This window comes from Ahaetulla prasina, chromosome 2 (genome assembly GCF_028640845.1).
Source record: "Ahaetulla prasina isolate Xishuangbanna chromosome 2, ASM2864084v1, whole genome shotgun sequence".
Classification (NCBI taxonomy): Eukaryota; Metazoa; Chordata; class Lepidosauria; order Squamata; family Colubridae; genus Ahaetulla; species Ahaetulla prasina.
The window spans coordinates 53,817,740-53,843,710 of NC_080540.1; the positions used below are offsets into that span (position 1 = coordinate 53,817,740).

Sequence of the window (25,971 nt, forward strand, 5' to 3'; positions counted from 1 at the left end):
GGTATTTTTAAGGGGTGGGAGGGTTAGGGCGGGTGATGGGGGTAGCCCGTCGGGAGGGAAACCAGCCCCAGTGCATGCTCGTGGCGACTATCTAATGGGTTCGGAGGTTATGGGGGGGGAGTGTGTTCCTTTGTGTGAGGGTGAGTCCATCTGCACGGTAAGTGGGAGGGGCAGATATGGCGGAAGGGGGGGATCGCATCGGTTTAGGGGGTCACGCGTTCGATGCACGCAGGCGATCGCGTGCCCCGATCCCTCTGACTTCTCCCGTTCCCCGGATGGTCAAGACCCTCAGAGCCTGGGCCTTCGGCTCATGTTATGCAACGCACGGTCCGTGGCCAATAAGGCCCCCCTAATACATGATCTTATTCAGGGGGGCGCCACGGATCTTATAGGCGTTACGGAGACCTGGTTGGGCACTGAAGGGGGCGTGCCCCTGGTCGAAATGTGCCCGCCGGGCTTTTCATTTCATCAGCCGAGGGCCCAGGGTAGGGGTGGCGGGGTGGCGGTTGTTATTAAAGAGAGTCTAGAGCCGAGGGAGACCACTGTACCTCAGATTGCCGGGTGTGAATCCCTCTTTGTGAGATGGGGTCATAGGTGTCAGATGGGCTTGCTGGTCGCGTACCTGGCTCCTTGCTGCATGACAGCTGCCCTGCCCGAGCTCCTGGAGGTGCTTGCTGGGGTGGCAGTGGACACCCCCAGACTTTTAGTCATGGGGGACTTTAACTTGCCATCTGCCGGCTCGTCATCAACAGTGGCTCGGGAGTTCATGGCTTCCATGACGGCCTTGGACCTGACTCAAGTAGTGGATGGCCCCACTCACATCGGGGGAGGCACACTGGACCTGATTTTCATCTCTGGTCAGTGGTTGAAGGATCTGGACTTGAGAGATATAGTCACAGAACCTTTGTCATGGTCAGATCACTTTCTCCTTCGCCTAGACTTTCTGACCGCTACCCAACACCGCAGGGAGACGGAACCATTACGTTGGTACCGTCCCAGGCGCCTGATGGACCCGGAGAGGTTCCGGACGGAGCTTGGGCCATTTCCTGAGGGTCTGGCTCACGGCACGGCAGAGGAACTAGCCGCAGCCTGGGAACGGGCTGCGGCTGGGGCTTTAGACCGTGTCGTGCCTCTGCGGCCTCTGACCCGGCGCAGATCCCAACCGGCTCCTTGGTTCTCCGAGGAGCTGAGGGGGATGAAACGCCGGAGAAGACGCCTAGAGAGCTCTTGGAGGTCCAGCTGTTCAGAGGCTGATCGGACACTAGTTAGATCCTATACTAGGGCCTACCTAGTGGCACTGAGGGAAGCAAGGCGTTGCTACGCCTCCTCCCTCATTGCGTCGGCAGATAACCGCCCAGCTGCCCTGTTTCGGGTGACCCGCTCCCTCCTTCACCAGGCGGAGCGGGATGACCCGTTGCAGGGACGTGCTGAGGAGTTTAACGGTTATCTATACGATAAAATCATTCAGCTTCGGGATGGTCTGGACCAAAATTGTGGCGATTCAGACGGGGCGTCCGAGGGCGGTCTTGGTGATATTGTTTGGGATGAGTTTGACTCTGTGGCTCCCGAGGACATGGACAGGTTGCTGGGTAGATTGAATGCCACCACGTGTTTACTGGACCCGTGCCCCTCCTGGCTGGTGCTGGCCACTCAGGAGGTGACACGAGGCTGGCTCCAGGCGATTACGAGCGCTTCCTTGTTGGAGGGAGTCTTTCCGGCCGCCTTGAAAGAGGCGGTGGTGAGGCCCCTCCTCAAGAAGCCTTCCCTGGACCCGGCTGTTTTAGGTAATTATCGTCCGGTCTCCAACCCGCTCATGTGAAGGTTGTAGAGAGTATGGTGGCATGTCAGTTTCCCCTGCACCTGGAGGAAACTGTCTATCTAGACCCGTTCCAGTCTGGCTTCCGGCCCGGTTACAGCACTGAGACGGCTTTGGTCGCGTTGGTGGATGATCTCTGGAGGGCCAGGGATAGGGGTTGTTCCTCTGCCCTGGTCCTATTAGACCTCTCAGCGGCTTTTGATACCATCGACCATGGTATCCTGCTGCGCCGGTTGGAGGGATTGGGAGTGAGAGGCACCGTTTATCGGTGGGTCTCCTCCTTTCTCCGACCGGTCGCAGACGGTGTTGACGGGGGGGCAGAGGTCGACCCCGCGGCGCCTCACTTGTGGGGTGCCGCAGGGGTTGATTCTCTCGCCCCTTCTGTTCAACCTCTATATGAAGCCGCTGGGTGAGATCATCAGTGGCTTCAGTGTGAGGTACCAGCTGTACGCTGATGACACCCAGCTGTACTTTTCCACACCGGGCCACCCCAATGAAGCTATCGAAGTGCTGTCCCGGTGTTTGGAAGCCGTACGGGTCTGGATGGGGAGAAACAGGCTCAAGCTCAATCCCTCCAAGACAGAGTGGCTGTGGATGCCGGCATCCCGGTACAGTCAGCTGAGTCCACGGCTGACTGTTGGGAGCGAATCACTGGCCCCGATGGAGAGGGTGCGCAACTTGGGCGTTCTCCTGGATGAACGGCTGTCTTTTGAAGACCACCTGACGGCCGTCTCCAGGAGAGCTTTCCACCAGGTTCGCCTGGTGCGCCAGTTGCGCCCCTTTCTAGACCGGGATGCCTTGTGCACAGTCACTCACGCCCTCGTGACGTCTCGTCTGGATTACTGCAATGCTCTCTACATGGGGCTCCCCTTGAGGGGCATCCGGGGGCCTCCGTTAGGCCAGGATGCGGGTGCGGGTGATAGAGGAGCCCTCGTGGCTCCCGTGTGACACCTATCCTGCGCAGACTGCACTGGCTACCTGTGGCCTTCCGGGTGCGCTTCAAGGTTTTGGTGACAATCTTTAAAGCGCTCCATGGCATAGGGCCGGGTTACTTACGGGACCGCCTGCTGCTACCGAGTACCTCTCACCGACCCGTCCGCTCTCACAGAGAGGGACTCCTCAGGGTGCCATCGGCTAGGCAGTGCCGTCTGGCGACACCCAGGGGAAGGGCCTTCTCTGTGGGGGCTCCCACCCTCTGGAACGAACTCCCTCCAGGACTTCGTCAACTTCCGGACCTCCGAACCTTTCGTCGCGAGCTCAAAACACACCTATTTATTTGCGCGGGGCTGGGTTAGTTTTTAAATTTATTGGTTTTAATGGGGTTCTTAGTATTTATATTGTTTTTATCAATCTGGCTATTGAATAAGTTTTTTATGTCTGATTTTAAATTGTATTTATATGTTTGTTTTTAATTGCCTGTGAACCTCCCTGAGTCCCTAGGGAGATAGGGCGGTATATAAATCTGAAAAATAAAATAAAATAAAAATAAATAAATAAATATAAGTTTTTTCCGAGTAAAGCTGCCTTTTGCAATTGACTGATGGTGATTTTGTCAATGCCGATTCGTGGTACTCCAGATATTCTGAGATTTCATCAAAGGTATCTGTTACTATTGGTACTATCTTTGCTTTCTTTTGCCAAGATAATTCTATTTGCATGGCTCTGTATTTTATGATTTCCACCACCACCACCCCTTGGTCTTCTTGTTCTTCAGCTTTTCTTTCATCTCTTCTACCACGTTTACATCTGAAGTTAGTATGTTGATCTTATTCTCTAACCTAATCCTCCATTTTTGTGGTGTACTGTTGTCTATTTTTTGTTTGTTTGTTTGTTAATTTTGCATCCAAGATCTTCAGTTATAACTGTAGTTATAACTGTGCAGTTGGTTTGTTTTTTACAGTAAACTGGTGCTTATATTTGATATTACAGTGTTGATATATTTTAATACTTGTGCCAGCTGTTTCTTTGGAACATGTTTTAATGCAGGCAACCTTACTCTGTTGTTTTCGTTTTAGATGCTCAGCTATTCTTTGTTTCAATCCCTCTTATTTCTTTAGTTGGAGGGCTTTGTTCTTTCTGAGAAGTTAGAGGAAAAGATGTCTGGTTGGAGAAAGAAAATGATTCAATAGCTATGCTGGCTTCCTCTACTGCCCACCCCCATCCCCACCCTTACCCTGGTTGCCTTGACAGTCTGAGCTACTTCTGGCAAGGCTTTGATTTCTTTGCTCTGGGTATACTTTGCAATTCTTCCAGTTCTTCTTCTGCAAATATTTTATTTAAATTATAAATCAGCTTTGACCTGCTAGACTTTGTTCTGTTATTTTTTAATTTTTGGATGATGTCCTTTCCAGCATGGGTGCATTTAAAAAAAACACCTTCTTCTCTTTGGACCTGATTTGTAATAAAGGTAAAGGTTTCCCTGTCGGTCATCTCTGACTCTAGGGCGAGGTGCTCATCTCCATTTCTTGGCCAGGGGAGCCATTGTTGCCTGAAGACATTTTCCCTGGTCATGTGGCCAGTAGTGCATGGAATACTGTTACCTTCCACTGAAGTGGTACCTATTAATCTACTTGCATTTTCATGGTTTCAATCTGCTAGTTGGACAGGAGCTGGGACAAAATTTATAATAGCAGGGCATTATTTGTTTCAATCTTCAAATATTTGAAAACAACTTTTCTTCCAATAGTCCTCCACCTGCTGGCCCTGATTGCTCAGTCAACAATTCTGAGTCCTATAGTCCAGAGGTCCCCAACCTTGGCAACTGTAAGCCTGGCGGACTGCAAAGCTGGCTGGGGAATTCTGGGAGTTGAAGTCCACTTTTCACCACATGTCCAGAACCACTAGAATGTCCCTTGTTGACTCAGGCAATTCGATATAAGTTTCTGTAAATTACGTCTCACCATATTGTTTTTGGGAGAGGCACTCTTCTTCTGCCTCCTGTGATAAGACCTACCAAATATGGCTGACTCTGGCATAGGTTTCATCTTCCTCAGAGCCCACATGTCCACAGCCATATCAAAGTAGTGCCACACTGGAGGATTATCATAGTACTTCTAGCTTATTCAACATGCAGCCTGAATTTCAAATAGCTTATGATATAATGCTAATTTTGAAGTAAACACTATATGCAGTGGTGCTCAACAATCATATGTCTCACCAATTTACCTCTCATAATATCTCACTGAAATTAAATTTAAAGCAATGTATAAGGTTGTGTTTTCCAAAATATTGTTAGCTCACAAATTTGATGGAAACTATATTTTTAAAACTTAAATTATAAACCAAATCAATGATATTAAGTTTTCTAAATTTCGTATCCACCCTTGTGAAAAAATCTCATGCCTAAATATTATCTGTGATTAGTTTTGGCAAAGCATGATGAAATGTCAATACAATAAATGCGTAGGCTGAATAATGGCAGAATGTTCTCAGTCTTAATACTGAAACACTGATACTTGCTATTAAACAGGTTTGCATTACCTTATAGTTCCTTATATAGTTTATAATTTCCTGATAATTTTACAGCTATTCCTATTCATACTTTGTAATATAACAAATAGTGTGTCAACATTAGATACTTCTGAATGAAAATTATATTCTGGGCAAATTTCAAACAGATTTGTAATTTGGCTTGGCACTAGAAGTGCCTCATTCATCCTGTGGTATCTCCTTTCCTCCAAGACAAAGTGGGAAATATATGCCCTGTTGTTCTTTTGGACTTCGCAACAGCTTTCATTACCATCAAGCATGTGTACCTTCTGGAGATATTGTGCAAGTTGTACTGATTAAGACTATATTATTATGACCTTTATTCATACCTAAGCAGTTCCATTTTTCATGTCATTTTAACATTGACATGAAACCACTGAATCAGGTCAGTCTGATTTTCATCAGCATCCAATTAGTAGTCCAATTCTCTCTTTTTTTTCCAAACCCAGGCAAAGCAGTAAACATGTTTCAAAACATAATTTATTTACTGTAATAATCCTGGTGAGGGTTAGCAGATCTGCACAAAGAAGCTGCTTTTAAGTATGCCACTTAACCAACTGGTACACAGTCCTTTTCAGTTTTATTCTCCAAGCAATGGGTTATACTTAACTCCAAAACTTCAATTTATATAAACTATAGCTGCAAAAGTATTACGTAGACTAGGTGTCAGGTACATTTTCCCAGTTTTATTATTGTTATTTGCTTCTATTACAAATCTACAATATAGATTTTAATTTCCAGAACTCCTCTTGGAAACTTGGGTTCCTGATATCTGAATCATCGATTCTTCATACCCGTACATATTCCATGCGTTTAGATTAGAGGGTTCCCAACCTCTGGTTCACAGACTGCTACAGACTGGGAATTGGCAGGCTAGCTCATGAAGCTTCATTTGTGCATGTACGGGATTAAGTGCCAGGCAGTTGTTCTCTTGCAAGTGGGCTCCCGTGGGCAAGCGGGCTCCCGAAGAACTGGGCGCAGGGACAGGAGGACGCAGGCATGGATGGGGAGAGCCTCAGGGTGAATAGCTGATAGACAGCTGTGTTGCGCTGCTGCAGCAACGCAACACAGCAGCACCCATGAGGTGACCACGTTCACTGCCTCCTTCATCTCCAAAACAATAAGATCCCCCCATTGGGTAATGAAACATCTGCAAGAAAACAATTAGGCTCAGAGAGCATCAAGGCAGGGCTGAAATGCTCCCGGTTCGGACCGGATCGTACGATCAGCAGTGATTTGGGCTGGTAGTTCGGAGAACTGGTAGCAATTGTGGTGCGAGGCTCCGCTCACACAGCTGTCGTTACTTCCTGGTTTTGCGCATAGAATTTGTGCATGCGCATGCAATCAAAGCGAGTGCGCACGCAGCGCGCGCACTTCCGAACCAGTTAGGAAGGTAAGTATATTTCACCCCTGCACCAAAGTCCCTTCATTTCAACCTCGAGCTACAAATATTCTCCTTTTTTGGTATTATGGTAATGCATAATACCAGCATCTTGAAAGGCTTGTGGCTTTCCTTTGCCCCTTCTTTTACAAAACAGGCTCAAACAGAACTATTCTGCGGTCCTTTTTTACATCTTTTCCTTTCCCAGGATTAAATTGTCTCTTACCTTGCCTTATTTCCTCCTGCATACCTTCTGTAAAGTTACCTACACATACTTCCACACTGTATGTTCAAAAGCCTAATCCAGCGCAATGGCAGTAAGATGTAGAATTAAAAACATTTTTAACATGGTAAAGGCACACCTACCATACAGCATATAGGGCACTGAGGTTTATAGGACAGCGACTTGCGAATACAGAGAGAACAATCTGTAAGAAAAAACACACAAAAAAACATAAGCAAAACAGAGCACAAAAGTGCAAATTACGAGATTTGATTTTCTATAGGCAAAATGTGATTTATATCTTTCAAAATGTCTTTCATTTTATTAGCACAAGTTTTAAAAATCTTTTCTCTGTATCCAAATGAGTAAGTATTTTTTACAATAATTTTACAATAATTATACTGCAAAGTACAGTGGAGGAAATTAGGTAAGATAGACTAGCAAATGAAATGAGTATCTTATTTCAGATATTTCTTTGCTGCTTCAACCATGACTCTACACAGCTTACAGAAGTAATATAAATTCAGTGTTAGCATAATAATTATAAAAACAATCTTAATCATAAATAATTAATAGCAATAGCACTTAGACTTATATACTACTCTATAATGCTTTACAGCACTCTCTGAGCAGTTTACAAATGTCAGCATATTGACCCCAATAATCCGGGTTCTCATTTTACTTACAGTACCTCAGAAGAATGGAAGGCCTTGAGCTGGTCAGGTTTAAACTCCAGACTATGGGCAAAGTTTGCCTGCGATATTACATTTTAACCAGTGTGCCACCAGGGCTTCTGGTATTTATTTTATAAAATAATGTATAAAACTAGATCCTTCAAACATAGAAAACATTTTACAGTCAAAACACAGCATTGTAAATCATCACAACTTAACCATCTCAAATATCACGCACTGTTCTTGTTCTCTCTCTCTCTCCCATTCATATCTATCTATCTATCTATCTATCTATCTATCTATCTATCTATCTATCTATCTATATGGTTTTTTCCTATCCAAGCAACCTGGTCTAGCCAAATATGGGAGGGAGCATACTGCTTCCCTTTCACCTTTCAGCCCCAATCCAGGAGCCCTCACAGGCAGTCACTTTCACGACAAACTATTTTGTGTTAAATTTATATTTACTGACGAAGAAATAAAGGGAGACTAGTATAGATCTATTTCAAGTTATTTAGCTCTCATCGGCTAGCCATACCCTTCTGTGATTCGAACCTGGGCTTGCTTGGATATTAGGCAGATGTATTAACTTCTAAGCCACACAGGTTCTCCTCGCTTTGTCTGCTGTACCAGGGAAGCAGTATGCTCCCTCCCATATTTGGGTAGATCAGGTTGCTTCAATAGGAAAAAAACACTTAATCTTTCCCTTGGTACAGCTGACAAAGTGAGGAGAACCTGTGGTTTAGAGGTTAATAGATATATATATATATTCGTTCATTCATTCATTCATTCATAGGTTTTTTTTCCCTTCTCCTATCCTCCAGCTCCATTTAATTACCTTCTCACCCCTACCATTATTCCTTCATTCCTGGCCCATTTGTATCCCGGTATCTTTCTATCATCTTCATGGTACCCCAGTTCCTTTGATTTCTCAATTGTTCTTTTGCCTGTCAATGGCCTCTAGAGATGGCATCCAACCTAAGCTTCACCATCTTCTCTAATAGGCAACTTAATCCTCCTCCAGTCTGAAACTCACTCCTCCTGGTGACTACTCAGATTAGGTCAGCAACAAACACAAATTCACTATTCTTGGCAACTTAGGTCACCACAGCTTCTCAAAAACCAGACTCCATCTATTATCCTCTGCAACCATCTTTGCCTACGATTTTTCCAACTCTACAATTTTTGCCTGTCATCCTTAACAATCAACAATCACTCTATCTAGCTCCAACAGCTACTAGATCATTCCAATCTCACTTATTTTTCTTTCATTACAAACTACCATTATTGATGCTGCTGCTGCTATTATTACTACTCAACTCACCTACAATCATCCTTTATTTAGAAAATTCTAACTTTCTGCTGCCATCTAGAAGTTCTGATTTTTGCAATCCAGATCTGAAGGACTAGTCTAATTTTTGAGTTTTCAGACCAATACGCCTAGAATGGCTAGGGAAAATCCTAATCTTTTCAGAACTGAATATCCCTAATGAAATTATATCAAACCAAACCACAGTTTTCCGTATGAAACAAAAAACAAAACAGATTACCATGAAGAAAGTCCATGTCTCTAAAATTAGCCATTTTTTAAAAATCACATAACAAGTTATGGGTTTAAAAATGGAGTAGTATTAATGATACAAATAATCAACATTTATAATTATCAACCAAGCAGCATAGAATATACTTCATTTGTCAAGGGAAACATTATTTTGGCCAGCAAATAATTTTGTAAAACTATTTTACAAAAAGTAATTAGAATTTAGGTCACAATTCAGCACATAAAAGCCTTCAAATCAGGTAGTATGCCTGTTGCCTTTGAAAATCCATTAATTTCATTGTTTTTCTCTAACTAGATATAATTGCTGTAAATGCAAAATACATAGTACAAAGAATTTGAATTATATTCCGCACTAGCATAAACATTCTATTTAAGCTCTATTCAGAAGTCTTTCCATGAGCAGAGAGTAACCACTCACACTCTACATCAGGGGTCTCCAACCTTAGTAACTTTAAGGTTTGTGGATTTCAACTCCCAGAGAGATCTCTGGGAGTTGAAGTCCACAAGCCTTAAAGATACTAAGATTGGAGACCCCTGCTCTAAATCATCAACAGATGAGTTGTTCTAACAATATTTTCATCCAAGGCTCAGAACAATATTTTCATCCAAGGCTCAGAACAATGATGGGCCCTAGGCCAGACAGCTCTAAATATGCTACTCAGAAAGAGCTGTGGATCCCTCTGTACTAATGGTGTTTATAACGTGGCTAGATTAAAGCCTTCGGGACATCTAGTAGCTGATATTGCATGCAGGAAAAGAAAATGTGAAGCTGCAAACAGCATCTCAGAAAGGAATTTAAGAATTTCAGACAGCTGTAGAAGAGACAAGGGACATTATTATACAACATCCATAAAAACATCAAAGAAGAAAATAGACATGGAAAAACAAGGAAACTATTCCAAAAGATTTCTGAACTCAGAGGGAGGTTTTAGCCTTCAATTGCTATGCTAAAGGAGATGGACAGTTATTAATTTAAGCCAATGGACAGATAGCAACTGATTCAAAGATCAAAGAAAGCATATGCTGAAATTTTATATAGCAAAGATGTCAACATCCAAGATACTTTGAACAATATTCCCTACTTACAAGACCCTGGTGCTAGAAGTTGAATAGATCAACTAGATCTTCTTGTCATTACCAAATTGAAGCCCATACAATTGACAGAATATCAATGGAAATATGGCAAGGAACAGAATAATAATCAGTGAAGGTTTTAACTGAGCTGTAGCAGCAAATGTGGAAAACAATTCAGTGGCCAGTAGATTGGAAGAGGTCAATCTACATATCTATACCAAAGAAAGGAAACCTAACTGATTGTTTAAACTACAACACAACATCCTTTATTTCATATGTTAGCAAAATATTTAGGAACATTCAACATAGAATGGATTCCTACATGGAAAGAGAGAAAGAAAAGTGCCAGCCAAATCATTAGCTTGGCTTTAGAAAATGTAGGGTTTATAACAGGGGTCTCCAACCTTGGTCCCTTTAAGACTTGTGGACTTCAACTCCCAGAGTCCCTCAGCCACCTGGCTGAGGAACTCTGGGAGTTGATGTCCACAAGTCTTAAAGGGACCAAGGTTGGAGACCCCTGATTTATAAAGCTATAAAACTATAAGACAGAGTGTAAAACAAGATTTTTTTTCCCCCAGGCTCCTTAGTCACTCATAAAGCTCATCATTTACATCCACAAATATTGATCGGCTGACTTTTCTTTGATATGACCCACCTCACGCTCTCACATTTACAACATGTTTTACTATATGAACTCTCTGAGGAATTAATCATACAATTGAGTTGGAGAACCAAAAGTTATACTGCTGTTTATGTATCCTGAACTATCGTAAACTTCTGAATTGCCATTGTCTCAAAGGATTGAACCCGGGGAATGTTTTACTGTGATTCAATTTTCATACTGTTTCCATGCTATTCAACTTTCCCATGAAAATGCTGGGGGAGGAGGACCATCTGGTGACCTGGTGTCACACAATGTCAGAATGCTGATACCATCAAACATGATTACTCATAATCATTCAATTCCAAGGAAAAAGTACACTGAGACAATCTGGGCACTGAACACTGGTTCCCTATAAGCTTCTGGGTATAATTCAAGATGCATTATGTCTTTCTGTTCTTATGAGTACTTAAGATGGCTAAAGAAAGCTAAAAACACAGCTTAAAATAAATACTAAAATAATTCAACAATTAAAAGCCAGGCATTAGATATGTCTTCATCATAGCAAATAATGAGAAACCAAATATATAATTATAAAAATAAAAAAAAGATAGGAGGGAAGGAAACCATTTCTATACTTACAATTATGTGAACACTGTGGAATTATCATCGCGGTGTTGAAGTAATCAAAGCATATCCCACAACGCAACAAGTTATCAACTTCCTGAAATACATTTTAAAAATTACAGTATTTATATAGAGTAAGCTGAAAAGTCATTTTGCAAAAGTACTTACTGGAAAAAAATAACAATGAATATAATTCCTATTCTTTACTGTAAGAAGGTCATAGCGTAAAAAACCTGTTCTTTCTAATTCTGCCCATTTCCCAATGACTACAGTCAACACTGGAAGTATGGTTTAATACTATCTATAGAGCATTATGCTTCTTAAGATTATTTAAGTTAATTTAAGTTAACTGTTAATTTAAGAACACATCCAAGGAATTAAATGAACAGCTAATGAAAAAAATAATATGGTTACTCTATTTCTTTATACCAGCACCCCAGAAATTCCATTTGCAACCTGAAACTGTATCAGTAACAGGGAGAACCTAATTTCAATGGCTTAAGCTTCTTCCTCTAGGCCAGAAGTTCTCAGCCTGTGGTCCACGGACCCCTGGGGAGGGGGGGGACATCACAGGGGGTCCGCAAAGGCTTGGACGAATGTTATGATTTCAATCTTAAGTCTTGGCAATCGGTAGCCACAAAAGGTATTTAAAAAGGGCCCATGGTAAAGAAAAGATTGAGAACCACTGCCCTATTCTATTTTGGACTTTGGTCATGCAGATTTTGAGTTCAGTGTGATCAAACCAAACTTCCCCCGCCCCCAGCCTCCACACCCTGAGTCCAATCTCTTCCAGCATTTTGCAATACGCCAACATTTTAAAAATCAGATAATGAAATCTTATAGCTGATCTAATATATTTTGCACTAATTCAGTGTAGCTGAATGTAGACACAATCAATTTTCTGTCCCAGATGTCTAAGGTATGAAGTTATTTTAAAGGTTATCAACAGTATCTAAATATAACTTTTATTTATAACTTTCAAACTGATACTCTTAGCAACAAAGAGCATCCCTTTACAGACATTTTCATCTCACTGTTATTATGAATCTGGGTATGCTTATCTCTAATATCTACACTTTCAGAAGATATAGTGAGAAGATTTTCTTCCCAACAGTGAGATTACATTTCTTCCCAACCATGCATGAGCCTTTACCTACGCTTATGTGTGCACAAGGATATTAAGCCCAGAAGGCCATGCAGCCTCAGAGACAGAAATGGAAAAGTAATCAGTGTCTTTTGTTCACATGCAGCATCATTGCATGTTGGAAGGAACCTGCACAGAGTCAATATAGCTAAACCTAGAACTGGCACATGATCAATCAGCCAAAAAAATGTAATTTAATGGCTAGTCAGCTAAACAGCTATTTATTTATTCTATCTGTATAGCCGTCCATGTCAGACCAATGACTCTTATTTGATCAAATATCAACTATCAAATATCAACTACAGAATTCCTGACAAACCTATCACATTTCTCCCAGCGACTACATGGAAACTGACACCAACCACCTGCAAGAAGAAGCATGAGTAATTATCAGTGGGGAAATGGCATTGCTTAGTCTAAAGCAGGGGTGTCAAACTTCATTAAGGTCCGCATCAGGGTGGTGTTTGATCTTAGGGGGCCGGGGTGAGCATGGCCAGGGTGGGCGTGGCCAGCTCGACATCACTCCTGTTGGAGACACCTGTGGTGGCCTGAGCGTTCTGCCATTGAAAACAGGCTTCCAAGCTCTGTTTTCAGCTGCCACGGCCTTTGAGTTTGACACCCCTGGTCTATAGTGTGTTTTGACTAGGATTTAGGAGAATATGAGAAGCTGCTTTATAGTATCAACTTGTCTACTACAGAAATACACAAGCTTTGCCCCTAATACCCAAAATATCCACTCCCTGAATCATTAAAAAATGGTGCCAACTGGAGTTTTATATATGATTGAAGGAAAAATTATTTAAAACATCAGAAATACATATTTTAACCCATTTCAGAAATTCATTTGTGATAGTATGCAAAATTATTCATATGCCATATCTTTTGCAAAGCTTGCACAAATGCTCTAAAAGCTTTCCCATCTATCTGAATGCAAAAGATGTGAACCAGTAGCAATTTAACTTAGCCACAAAAAGTTATATTATGTCAGAGGTCTAACTGCAAATACAACAGGGAAGGAAATGTAATGTGCAATACAGCTTGACCCAATCAGATCACAAGGCTATCTATAATGACTGTAAGCCACACTCCAGGGTTTCAGACAGAAGGCTTTCTGAACCCTGTCAGTAAATGCTACAAAGACATCATGAAGCTGAGCAGATGAGATTAACTATTTTAATCTCATCGATCACAAAATGCACTAATAGAAACCGCAATTGCCAAATATTCATCTGCATACAAAAAGGCAGTGTCAAAAGACAAACAGGATCCTCAGATCTATTTGCAAAAGTACAAAGTATTTTTTGAAATAATACCTGAAGGAAACAATCCCTCCAAAATACTTCAATAAAAAAGCAGGGAGAATGGAGATCCAGAATGGACTAAGAAAATTCAGCGGCCAGGCTGATTTCTTGGACACAGTAACCATGCGACACAATAATAAGTTTAATGAATAAAATAATTAATCAATTCAAATGTGGGGCTACTTCCAGGCTGCAGATGCAATCAACTTTTATTTTTTTATGTCCTTGATTTAACAAATTAAATCTCTGTTTGTATTTGGGGTTTCAATTCTTCTTGCTTTGAGGCCTGTTATAGCCTCCTTTTATGCTTTAAAGTTTGCTGTTTCTGTTTTGATTTGATACAGGCTTCATTTACATTTTATGGTATCACACCCCAACAACTCTTTGCTATATCTTATGTAAATCACATTATGTAACTAGAGTTAATATTTTACTAAGGAGTACTAGCAGAACTAAAAATCTGAGATGCCAAAAATTACTGTTGCAGTTTAAGTGAGTGTTCAGTACTTGGGATGGGAGATGGGGGTGGGGGGTGGGGGGGGTGGGGTTTGTAATACTATAGCTCCAGGCTAGTCTGGAAACATGCAGAAGCCAAACATTTCCAGAATATTTGCAAGCAATATTTGTTTGAGAAGATACCACAACTCAGGAACAAATGGAAGCAGATTTTGCCTTTTCCAATCTCTATTCACTGAAAATATAAGCCTGCCAGACTTTCGGAAAAGACACTAACTCAGCAATACCTACGAAGGGGAATGGTTAGTGAAGATGTTGGAACTTGCTGAGATAGCCAAATTGACTTCTTTGATGAGAGAAAAGAGAATATTTACATTTACTGCTGACTGGAAACCTCTTTTGGCATAAAAGAGAAGCAAAATCAAGTTATGATGTATGGTTTTCGATGATAAGATTATAAAAAAAGAGTCACGTTGTGACTTCAGGGAAAGAGGTAAATTTATAATTGAATTTATAATCGCTGCAAAGATCAGAAGCCACTTCTCTGTATCTTTTTTTTTCTTTTCTATTTTTTCTTCTTCTTGCATTTTTAGCTTTTTCTTTGATTTCCTTTCTCCTTCCTTTCTTTATATTAGTTTGCATTAGTGGGGGAGTTTTTCCCTTCTTCTTTCTTGAAGCTTTTAACGGAAGAAACGCCGAGGTTCTAACTTTGCTCTTTCGCAGAAGGAAAAGGCGTGTTGTACGCATTCCCAAGCACTTTTCTCCTTCAACCACCATCCCTTCCAGGATCAGGGACACCCTCCGTACCGGTGTAAGGCCCTAATTCACGCCATTAACGCAGCCCGTGCCTGGTGTTGGGCTCCCTTCCGCCTCTACTTACTTCCAGCGGGAGAAGGTGCTTGGGCCATCGCAATTCAGTCACCGGGAAAGACATCACGTTCAGCTACAACTACCCAAACTTTTATTTCTCCCGCCCCGCCGGACTCGAAATCACCCGCGCGGTCTGTCTTTCAGCGTCCTGGAGGAACGCGCGGCAAGGAAATATTTCCGGGACTCTCGCTGAGCCTGTTGGGTATCGTAGTTTTTCTTTTCCTGTCCCGATCATAAAATACGATGTGACAATTCTAGTTAATTGTTCTCACTGTTAGGAAGTTTCTCCTCAATTCCGGGTTGCTTCTCTCCTTAATTCCTAAGAGGTCTGTAAGAGGCGTGCATAAGCGCACCAGCGTGCCTACCGTCCCTGTCTTAATGTTTTCTTGTATATTGTGTATATCACTGCTAAACAAATAACTCCCTCAACACTGTCAAACTATTACTAAATCTGCACTACTATTAGTCTTCTCATCGTTCCCATCACCCATCTCCTTCCACTTATGACTGTATGACTGTAACGTTGTTGCTTGTATCCTTATGATTTATATTGATATCGATTGCTTATTTGTATGCTATGACTATTATTAAGTGTTGTACCTTATTATTCGTGATGAAGGTATCTTTTCTTTTATGTACACTGAGAGGATATGCACCAAGACAAATTCCTTGTGTGTCCAATCACACTTGGCCAATAAGGAATTCTATTCTATTCTATTCTATTCTATTCTATTCTATTCTATTCTATTCTATTCTATTCTATTCTTCGTATCCTTTTCATGTATTTATAATTGTGTTTACACTTGTATCTGTCATAAAATACATGCTTGACAAATAAATACAAAAAAAAATAGTTTCCATCCATTGTTTCTTGTCCTGCCCTCCGGTGCTTTAGACAATAAGTTGACCCCCTCTTCTTTGTGGCAGCCTCCCATTGGTCGCCACGATGTAAAAAGGATGTTGAGACTCTAGAAAGAGTGCAGAGAAGAGCAACAAAGATGATTAGGGGACTGGAGGTTAAAACATATGAAGAACAGTTGCAGGCACTCAGAATGCGTAGTTTAATGAAAAGAAGGACTAGGGGAGACATGATAGCAGTGTTTCAGTATCTCAGGGGTTGCCACAAAGAAGAGGGAGTCAAACTATTCTCCAAAGCACCTGAGGGTAGAACAAGAAGCAATGGGTGGAAACTAATCAAGGAGAGAAGCAACCTAGAAGTAAGGAGAAATTTCCTGACAGTTAGAACAATTAATCAGTAGAAAAACTTGCCTGCAGAAGTTGTGAATGCTCCAACACTGGAAATTTTTAAGAAAATGTTGGATAACCATTTGTCTGAAATGGTGTAGAGTTTCCTGCCTGGGCAGGGGGTTGGACTAAAAGACCTCCAAGGTCCCTTCCAACTCTGAAATTATTATTATTATTATTAAATACTGGAAGACTGCTATCAGAATAACAGAACAGTTGGAAGGGACCTTAGAGCTCTAGTCCAACCTACTGCTTAAGCAAGAGATCCTATTCCATCCAAGGATCACTTAGGACCAATATATAACTATAATGTCCCCCCAGTCCTTCTTTTCTCTAGACTAGCCAAACCCAAATCCTCCAACGCTTCTTCATATGTTTTAGTCTCTAAGTCTTTAGTTATCCTAGTTGCTCTTCTCTGCACTCTTTCTAAGATTACTTATTAGACTTTTGGGAGTGTTGTTTACTATTACAGTATGATTATAACACTCTTGTACATCTGAGAGTACATTGGAAAAAAGGACTTGGTTTGAGTGATAAAATGATAATCGGCCATGCAGAACAGCACCAGCATGCCTACCATCCCTGTCCTAATGTTCCCTTTAATTGTATTCATTTTATGTATTCAATTCATGCTTATACTTATATATATTATCTAATACGTACTTGACAAATAAACAGACAAACAAACAAACAAACATTCAGGACCCCACGGATGTTCATAAAGAAGGCATCACTAAGATTCGCAAAGTAATAGAAACAAGTGAGAAAGATTAAGAATGGCCACAGAGAAGAAAATAGCTGGACAATTCTGACATACTTAATCCATATATTAACATTAACTATGCTGAATATAGTTGATGGCCGGTGACATTTGACAATAGTTATAATGATACATCAACTGTTTTGGCTTCTAGAACTAATTTGCTCCTTCAGTGCTTACTCCTTCCATATATTATAGTGAGTTCAGCTGAATATAACTGCTGGAAGAGCTAAAAAAAAGCCATGAAAATTACTCGTGTTGTTTCTTTGCCATCATATGGAAACTGGGAACATTGGTTTTGTCTTAATTAAGAATCCAAAGTCAGAGCAAACCTTGGCATCCAGCTCTATTCTTTTAGAAGGAAAACAAGCTACGATTTCTGGTTTGCACTATAACAAAATCACAATAGGTGCTTCTATTACAGGCAGTCCACACGACCACAATTGAGCCCAAAATTTATGTTGCTAAGTGAGAATTTTGATAAGTGAGTTTTGCTCCATTTTATGACTTTTCTTGCTATATTTATTAAGTGAATCACTGCAGTTGTTAAATTAGTAACACAGTTGTTAAGTCAATCTGGCTTCCCCATGGACTTTGCTTGTCAGAAGTTTCCAAAAAGTAATCACGTGACTCAGGGACACTATAACGTCATAAATGTGAATCACTTCTCAAGCATCCAAATGTAAATAACATGACCATGGGGATGCTGCCATGGACATAAGAGTGAAAAATGGTCAAAAGTCACATTTTTAGTGCCATTGCAACTTCAAACAGTCACTAAACAAACTCTTGTAAATAGAGAATCACCTGTATTTGCTTTGCCATTTTTGTGGGGCTAATAAGAACAACATCATTTTGTTTCCTCCTGGTAAATCTGTATTCTTTAGATTCAATTTCACCACAATGTGCAACAGTATTAATGTGGAAATAAAAGAAAGAACTACAGGATCAAAATAAATGTCTTTAATTTTTTTTTTAATTTGAATTTATATCCCGCCCTTCTCCGAAGTCAGGGCAACTTACATTGTGTTAAGCAATAGTCTTCATCCATTTGTATATTATATACAAAGTCAACTTTATGCCCCCAACAATCTGGGTCCTCATTTTACCTACCTTATAAAGGATGGAAGGCTGAGTCAACCTTGGGCCTGGTGGGACTTGAACTTGCAGTAATTGCAAGCAGCTGTATTAATAACAGACAGCAGACTCCCCAGTCCTAACTGCTTCTAGAATTTTTACACCTCTCCATTATTATTTTACTTATTCATTATTACTTATTCGGTTTTTCAAAAATACATGCTCATAAAGCACAACCAATGACATAATCAAATGCAAGTAAATATGAACATACAAAAACAGCATTTTCAGAAATGAGCTAATAAAGCTAAGGTTGAGAATCCTGGCAACAGATATCTTCTTTTTTTTATATAGAAAAACCAGAACTGAACTGGTAGCTACAGCTGTAGTTTTGATCAGTTCAATATAAAGTGGTACTATCTTGACCCTTTGCACAGTTGTAAGGTTGTCCACATTAAATATGTATATAACAAACTCTTATTTTTTCCTCCTAAATTGCAGGAGTCCTGCAAAGATTGAAAGAATTTTGTTTTGGAAGAATATAATCCCACCACGTCAGTAATGAATATACAGTATCCTTTGACCAAAATAACTCTGAATAATTAATATAAATAATTTCCCTCAACCATTGCATCCTGAGCACATTTTGCTCTACTGATTATGCTATTAGAGACATAACAAACATCTTCCCATTAAGGACTTTAGTATATTTTGCCTTTATTGCTTATGTGCTCGAGAGCATGTATTTATTCTCACATACAGTATCTTGTTCACTGAGTGAATATTTACCTACACTAATACAATCCATAGACAGTAAATCACACCATTTAGTATATTATCTTTTTAGCCATAAATAGCAGGAAAAATGAATGATTATTGGACTATTAGAAACCATAATCAGTTTTCAATTTTATTTTATTATGGTAAAGTAATCATAAAAAGAATGGTACAAATACAAACAACAACATTAAAGAACAAACGTAATCTGAAATGATAAGCTTCGCAATAAAAATAGCCTGGAAATTATGTCATGAATGAAAGCATTTAAAAATTGTCCATTATGCCTGCAAATATCATGCTCTGATTAAACATTTAAATTATAGGCATCACAATGAGAACCAGTTTGGTGTAAATGATTAATGTGCTGGCATAGAAACTAGGAGACTGTGAGTTCAAGTCCTGCCTTAGCCTTGAAGCCAGGTGGGTGACTTGAACTTATCACTCACTCTCAGCCCAACTAACCTCACAGGATTATTATTGTGGAAAAGTAGAGGGTGGAAGAACTATTAGGTACATGTATGTTTGCCACCTTTAGTAGCTTATAAAAGATAATAAAGGTAGGATATTAAACATATAATAATGTAGTAATAATAGTCATTCCATTTTTTTCAAGTACTAGATAACTGGAGATGTTCCAGATTGCTCAGATAATGTGAGGAAGTAAAATGAGCCATGTTCCATACTAATGCGAATTGAACTGGACTACCACCTGGACAGAGAAGCTGGCCAAAATGTGGTTTTAGGGCCATGGCACAGCTGCTATTCTGTTAACATGAGCCAGCCACTGGAGTGAGTAAAAGGGGGATTCATGTGCCCATAAAAAGATTATGTTACACCTTAGTTTAAAATACCATCTGGATCTGTATAAAGTGTGTTTTCATAACATTAATAATTGAATCAAGTCAGTTCTGAGTAACTATTTATAAAGCTTTTTCAGAATTGTTTTCTTAAAGTTTGACTTATCTCAGAGCATATCTTGACAGCTTATTCAAATTAAACATTTTTAATTTGCTTTAGGAATTGCAGATATGATTGCTGCTTCAATGGTGATTAGATATTTTTCAGTAATTAATGGTGGCTCCTAAGCCAGTAAATTTCTTATAGGAAAATTGAAGGAAGCCGATGAAATTGATATTAATTATTTACAGTATCATAGAATTACAAGTTTCAAAGTCGTGTCTGATAAACCAATAGAGTATTGTACTAAATAATGTGAAATTGATTTCCTATGATCTCAAAATGAGATCAATATAACAAAAATGTTGTTTCATCTATACTGGCTATCTCAGAGAATGCTAATAAGGGTTGATTAAGGGTTGGTCAATAAGTGTTGATTAAGGACATCCTGTTGCTGGAAATGTAATTTGTGTTGTTTGCCCCCGGCATTTTGGACTGACATCAATAGAACCATGAAACAATTACTATATGTCAAATATGGCTATGTGCTTTCTGTCTGAATCCCTGAATTTGGAATTGAGATATCAGAACTTGTGTAGTTTTCAGGAATAGTGGTTGGCTGAAAAAATTATTATACAACACTAGAAGTAGAAAACTGTGCCTCATTTGCATCATGGATTGTTGATAAATACTATCTGCAAGATTTGAATTAGTCCTTTATTTGATAGGTTCAAGTAAGAAAAGTTTACTTTCTTGAAGGATCTCCCACCTTTTGTTTGGGAGCTCAAAAGGACACACAATGCGCCCTCTTCCTGTTTCTACTACTACAACAACTTGGCTAGACAAGCTGAGCTGAAAGAATGATTTACCCAAAACTACCCAGCAAATTTTTTGGGCTGAATTTTTTGGGTGAACTTAAACCTGGGTTTCCCCAAAGCAAACCCAACACCTTAATCATGAGATCGCATTGGCTCTCACTAGACCACACTGGCTGACTTATCTATTGACCCATAAGACAAACTGAAAGCTTCAATTGTTTCAGAAGACAGCAGAAACGAGTTTCTGGGGATGCCTTTCCAAATGTATCACTCTACTATAAACATCCATCATCCACAGATCCACCGGTTTACGCATGAAGAAACAACCCCAAAGAAATCCTTCAGATACATTGGGAATGATTTGCAAATTCCAGAGCTCCCTATCAGATTTGGGGTTTGTATCCTTCTATATTACTACCATATAAAAATGTTATGTCTTGCCTTTAATGTTTTCACCATGTGGCTAAGACCCATTAGACTGAAGACACTAATATGAATTGTAGAAAGAATAACTGAGCTGTTTTTTCAGGATTTTTCCTTAGATGTGATGACATACATTGGAACAAGACAAGCCATCCCAGAAAAGTATCTGGGCATATTTCGGCTCCAGTTTGGTTGAAAGGATAATTCCAAAAATAATGTTCTGTAGTCCATAAACATGCATACAAACTTAATCACATAAGTATTATCAGAACAGCTGCTATCCAAAATAAAAAATGACTTCATTTTAATCAATCAATCAATGTGACTATGCATACATTTAATAATTTCTGCCTTTAATAATTTCCTATATTCCAAAAATCACTCAAGATTATTTGCAGAGGAACAGCTAGGATAGAATAAGCACCGCACACCATACAGATTGAGACCCACAGTGGACAGACGGCACTGAAAGGAATGTAAATAATACCAAACTTAGAAGCGAAGCAAAATACTACTTTTTTTCATTTTTAAGTAGAATCTAAGACTAAGATCATGCCCAGAGAGAGTAACAATAAGCAACATGTCAAACCCACAAAACAAAACAAAACAAATCTTTAGAAATTAACAGCAGAAACAGTAGCTTATTTTCTGTATAAGTGAGGAAGCCCAAACCCCGAGAAGTTGGTCAGTCCTCCCGCTCTTCTGTCTGTGAATAGTCTGTTGGTGTCAATTTGTGTTGTGCAGCCAGGATGTCCCCAATATTATAGATCAGTGACTGGAATCCAGAACATTATCCTTAACTATATGAAGTTGAGGTTGTGGAACAGGACGTAAAGGACCACTCAAACCTGATTTATCTTTGGAAAATCCAATTTTCTGGCATAGTTATTACCAATTGAGCTCAAAAACAGTTTTACTGTTTTGTCAGTAAAGTCCTCTGCTCTCAATGGTTCTGTGTGACTCAATGCCATTGATCAGTTGCTAAGCCTCAAGAGATTCAGGTAAGTTTCAGTAAAAAGTTGGAATTCATTTTGTTTCAGATCACTGTTCAATTCTGATCAATGCTGTCTTCTCTTCTTAATGGTTTTTCTGGGGGGGAAAATGAGCTCAGCTCTAAAAGTGTTGCTCATTTTTCTCTTTGGAGTTTTCTCAGCTTTTATTTCTGCATACCACTTTCAAATGTCAGCTTCTTCTCATCCCCACTACTTGAAATTGTTTTAATTTTGGCTTAGCTAGCTTTGCTCAGTTCTAACTTTTTGTTTGTTTATTACAAACTCCTCAGAAGTTGAAGTTTATTTGTACCTCAAAAATCCAAAGATGGCTAAATACATGCTACTCTGCACAAGTATTCAATAAAGCATGTTTTATTATTTATTGCTTAGCGCATTATGGAATCCTAGCCAACAAAGGTGAAGCATATATCACTTAGCTTAAAGAAAGAGCACTTTCCACCCAAGGCCAGCCAGACCTCGGGAGGTATAATGCAATGGTAACCTTTTTCTATCATATTGTACTGCCATGTTCGACTCATGCAGGTGACAAGCCATAAACCAGACACTATACAAAGAAAACCCTACTGAATCTCATTATGATTTCATATGAAATACGAGCCATAAGAATGCTTAAGCCATTTTAAAGACTTCAGTGCTGCCATTAGAAAAAAATGCCCAGGATATTTTATGAAAACAAGATAAAATACAGAAATAGAATTGATCAAGAGCAAGCTTTTTGAATAAATTTGAATATATTAAAAATTCTGAGGAATAATGTCAGAAACATCTTTGCCTTTTGCCAATAACAGTAATGCTAACTAGGTTTCTGTCTTCAAATGCTAAGATCTAGTTACCTGTAAGCACTAAGCAGTCTGCTTAGTGAAAGATTGTTTCAAACCAACACCAATTGAGAAAACATATTCTCTCACTGGCATTACCCCATCTAGGATCAGGAGAGAAATAAAAGCAGATGCCGAGAGAACCAAGCAAGAGGCTAATCCCCCATATATTTCCTCACAGTTAGAACAATTAATCAGTGCAGCAACTTGCCTCCAGAAGTTGTGAAGGCTCAATCACTGGAAGTTTTTAAGAAGAGATTTGACAACCATTTGTCTCAAATGCTATACAGTTTCCTGCCTAAGCAGGGGGTTGGACTAAAAGTTGGACTCCAAGGTCCCTTCCAACTCTGTTTATTCTATTCTATCCTTTTTAAAAAATAATATTTATTAAATTTCCAACATATAAAACAAAACAAAACAAAACAAAACAAAACAAAACAAAACAAAAAGACACAGCAAAAATTTAACACTAATGACAGCTTTTCCATATTCGGTATCTCTATCATAACAAACATATTTACAAAGATTCTATTTCTATATCTCTCTATCTTACAGTACATCCTTATTTAAACTATAGTAACATGTATTCACAATTCAGTTTCATATCGTATATTTCTTCAACAGTTTTACCTTCTACATATTACATTTAACAGATTATCCCTTAGGTTTATACCTGGCCAATAAAGAATTCTATTCTATTCTATTCTATTCTACTCTACGCGCCAACGCTGCAAATTTAAAGATGCGACATGTCGGCGGTGTGGGAAGAAAGGGCACCTAGCTCAAGTTTGTCGGCGGCCCAACCTTCCCGCCGAAAATTCAAATCGGCCAATCAGGCGCGGAATCGGCAAGGCGACCAGCGATTGGCTCAAACAAAAAGCGCGGATTCAACCAAACAACGGTGGTCATAGGCGCGCCTCAACCAAAGTGGAGAAGAAGATCTTCACCAGGCCAAAAATAGAGAGTGCGGTGCAGGCTTGAAGTGGACACGGGATCAGCGATCACCATCATGTCCTGGGACACTTTGGCGAAGTCGCTGCCGTCCGTCGCGGCGCCACCTGCAAGCACAACGACTACGAGTCCACGACTACCAGGGAATCGCATCCCTGTTCGAGGACCACCTCCGTCCGAGTCGAGTCGGCACTCACAAGAAGACCCTGCCCATCACGATCGTCGAAGGAACTCTGCCCAGTCTGTTGGGACTAGACTGGTTTCGTGCCCTGGGCATGGGAGTGACTGGCATCTACAGAAGTGACTGCAATTTGAAAGACATTCTCTTTAACGAGTTCGAAGATGTCTTCAAGGACTGCCTGGGCAAGTACAAGGGGACCCCTATTTCCTTCAACTTAGACCCCCAGGTAGCCCCCATTAGGCTTAAGGCGAGGAGAGTCCCTTTTGCCCTAAAACCAAAAATCGATAAGGAGCTGGACAAGCTCATAAATCAGGGGATTTTGGTGCCAGTCGATCACGCAAAGTGGGAGACGCCAATCGTCACCCCCATCAAACCGGACGGGTCAATTAGAATTTGCGCTGACTACAAGGCGACGCTTAACAAAGCCTTACAGAAAAGCGCTTACCCGGTTCCCGTGGTGCAACACTTATTGCACTCTTTGGGGCAAGGGCAAGTCTTTGCAAAGTTAGACTTGGCCCAAGCCTACCAACAACTGCCAGTAGACGCCCGCACAGCCGAAGCCCAAACGATTGTGACGCACAGGGGGGCCTTCAAGTGCACCCGATTGCAATTTGGGGTTAGTGTGGCACCAGGGCTGTTCCAAAACCTGATGGAACGACTACTGCAAGGGCTCCCAGGGGTAGTTCCCTACTTCGATGATGTCCTAATTTCAGGGGAAAACATGGAGGAATTGGGGGAGCGGTTAAGAAAGGTCTTGAGCATTTTCCGGACAGCGGTTAAAAGTCAAGACAAATAAATGCCAGATAGGGTCGAATCGGTCGATTTCTTGGGCTACGGATAGACAAGAAAGAATTCACCCTACTGAGAGCAAGGTTAAGGCAATTAGGAAGGCTCCAGCGCCCAAAAACAAAGCAGAGCTGCAGGCATTCCTGGGATTGGTTAATTTTACGCGGTCTTTTTAAAGAACAAAGCAACTGCTATGGAACCGCTGCATAGGCTCTTAGGAAAAATACTGTTTGGTCTTGGGAAAGTCAGAAAATAGGGCTTTTGAAGCAGTAAAGAACCTGCTCTCAAGTGATAGCCTGCTCATCCAATATCACGACTCACTACCCCTAGTGCTGGTTTGCGATGCATCCCTTATGGGGTGGGGCTGTACTCAGCCATAGACTTCAAACGGCACAGAAGCCCCTATAGCGTTCTACTCTAGAACGATGTCCTCCCCAGAGAGGAACTACAGCCAATTAGACAAAGAAGCACTAGCCATTGTATCAGGGGTCAAAAAATTCCATGAGTATGTCTTTGGGCGGAATTTTGAAATCGTGACTGACCACAGACCGCTACTAGGATTACTGGCTGGCGACCGCCCACGCCTGTGGCACTTTCGCCACGCTTGACCCGATGGACTATATTTTTAGCCGCTTATTCGCACAAGCTGCAGCATCGACCAGGAAAGAAGTGGGGCATGCAGACGCGTTGAGCCGATGCCCACTGCCAGGGGCGCATCAAGACCCCACTCCGGGACACCCATCCTCCTTATTGACTCGTTGGACTCTGGCCCAGTCACATCGAAGGAAGTGGCTCGGGCATCATACCGGGACATTGTGTTAAGGACTGTACTCGGTTGGGTACAGAGAGGGTGGCCCGCTGCGCCGGGCGAACGGTTCAAAGAATTTGTTAAGAAACGAGATGAGCTCTCGGCTCAAGGGGGGTGCCTGTTATGGGGTGATCGTGTAATAATTCCTGTTAAGTTAAGGGGCAAGGTATTGGACCTCCTCCACGAGGGTCACCCAG

At 40.8% G+C, this 25,971-nt stretch overlaps 1 protein-coding gene across 4 annotated transcripts in view; it reads right to left on the bottom strand.

Annotated features, from left to right (window-relative positions):
• RAD18 (RAD18 E3 ubiquitin protein ligase) overlaps positions 1 to 15,372 on the bottom strand; it is a 135,335-nt gene extending 119,963 nt beyond the window's left edge. For all 4 annotated transcript variants that reach the window (XM_058168309.1, XM_058168312.1, XM_058168310.1 and 1 more), the window contains exons 1-3: positions 15,228 to 15,372; positions 11,462 to 11,543; positions 7,049 to 7,114 (exon numbers count right to left, since the gene is read on the bottom strand). In XM_058168309.1, the coding sequence (XP_058024292.1) occupies positions 7,049 to 7,114; positions 11,462 to 11,543; positions 15,228 to 15,281 (202 nt within the window). In that variant the 5' untranslated portion in view covers positions 15,282 to 15,372. The remainder of the gene's footprint in view (positions 1 to 7,048; positions 7,115 to 11,461; positions 11,544 to 15,227) is intronic.
• Between the last annotated feature and the right edge of the window lie 10,599 nt (positions 15,373 to 25,971).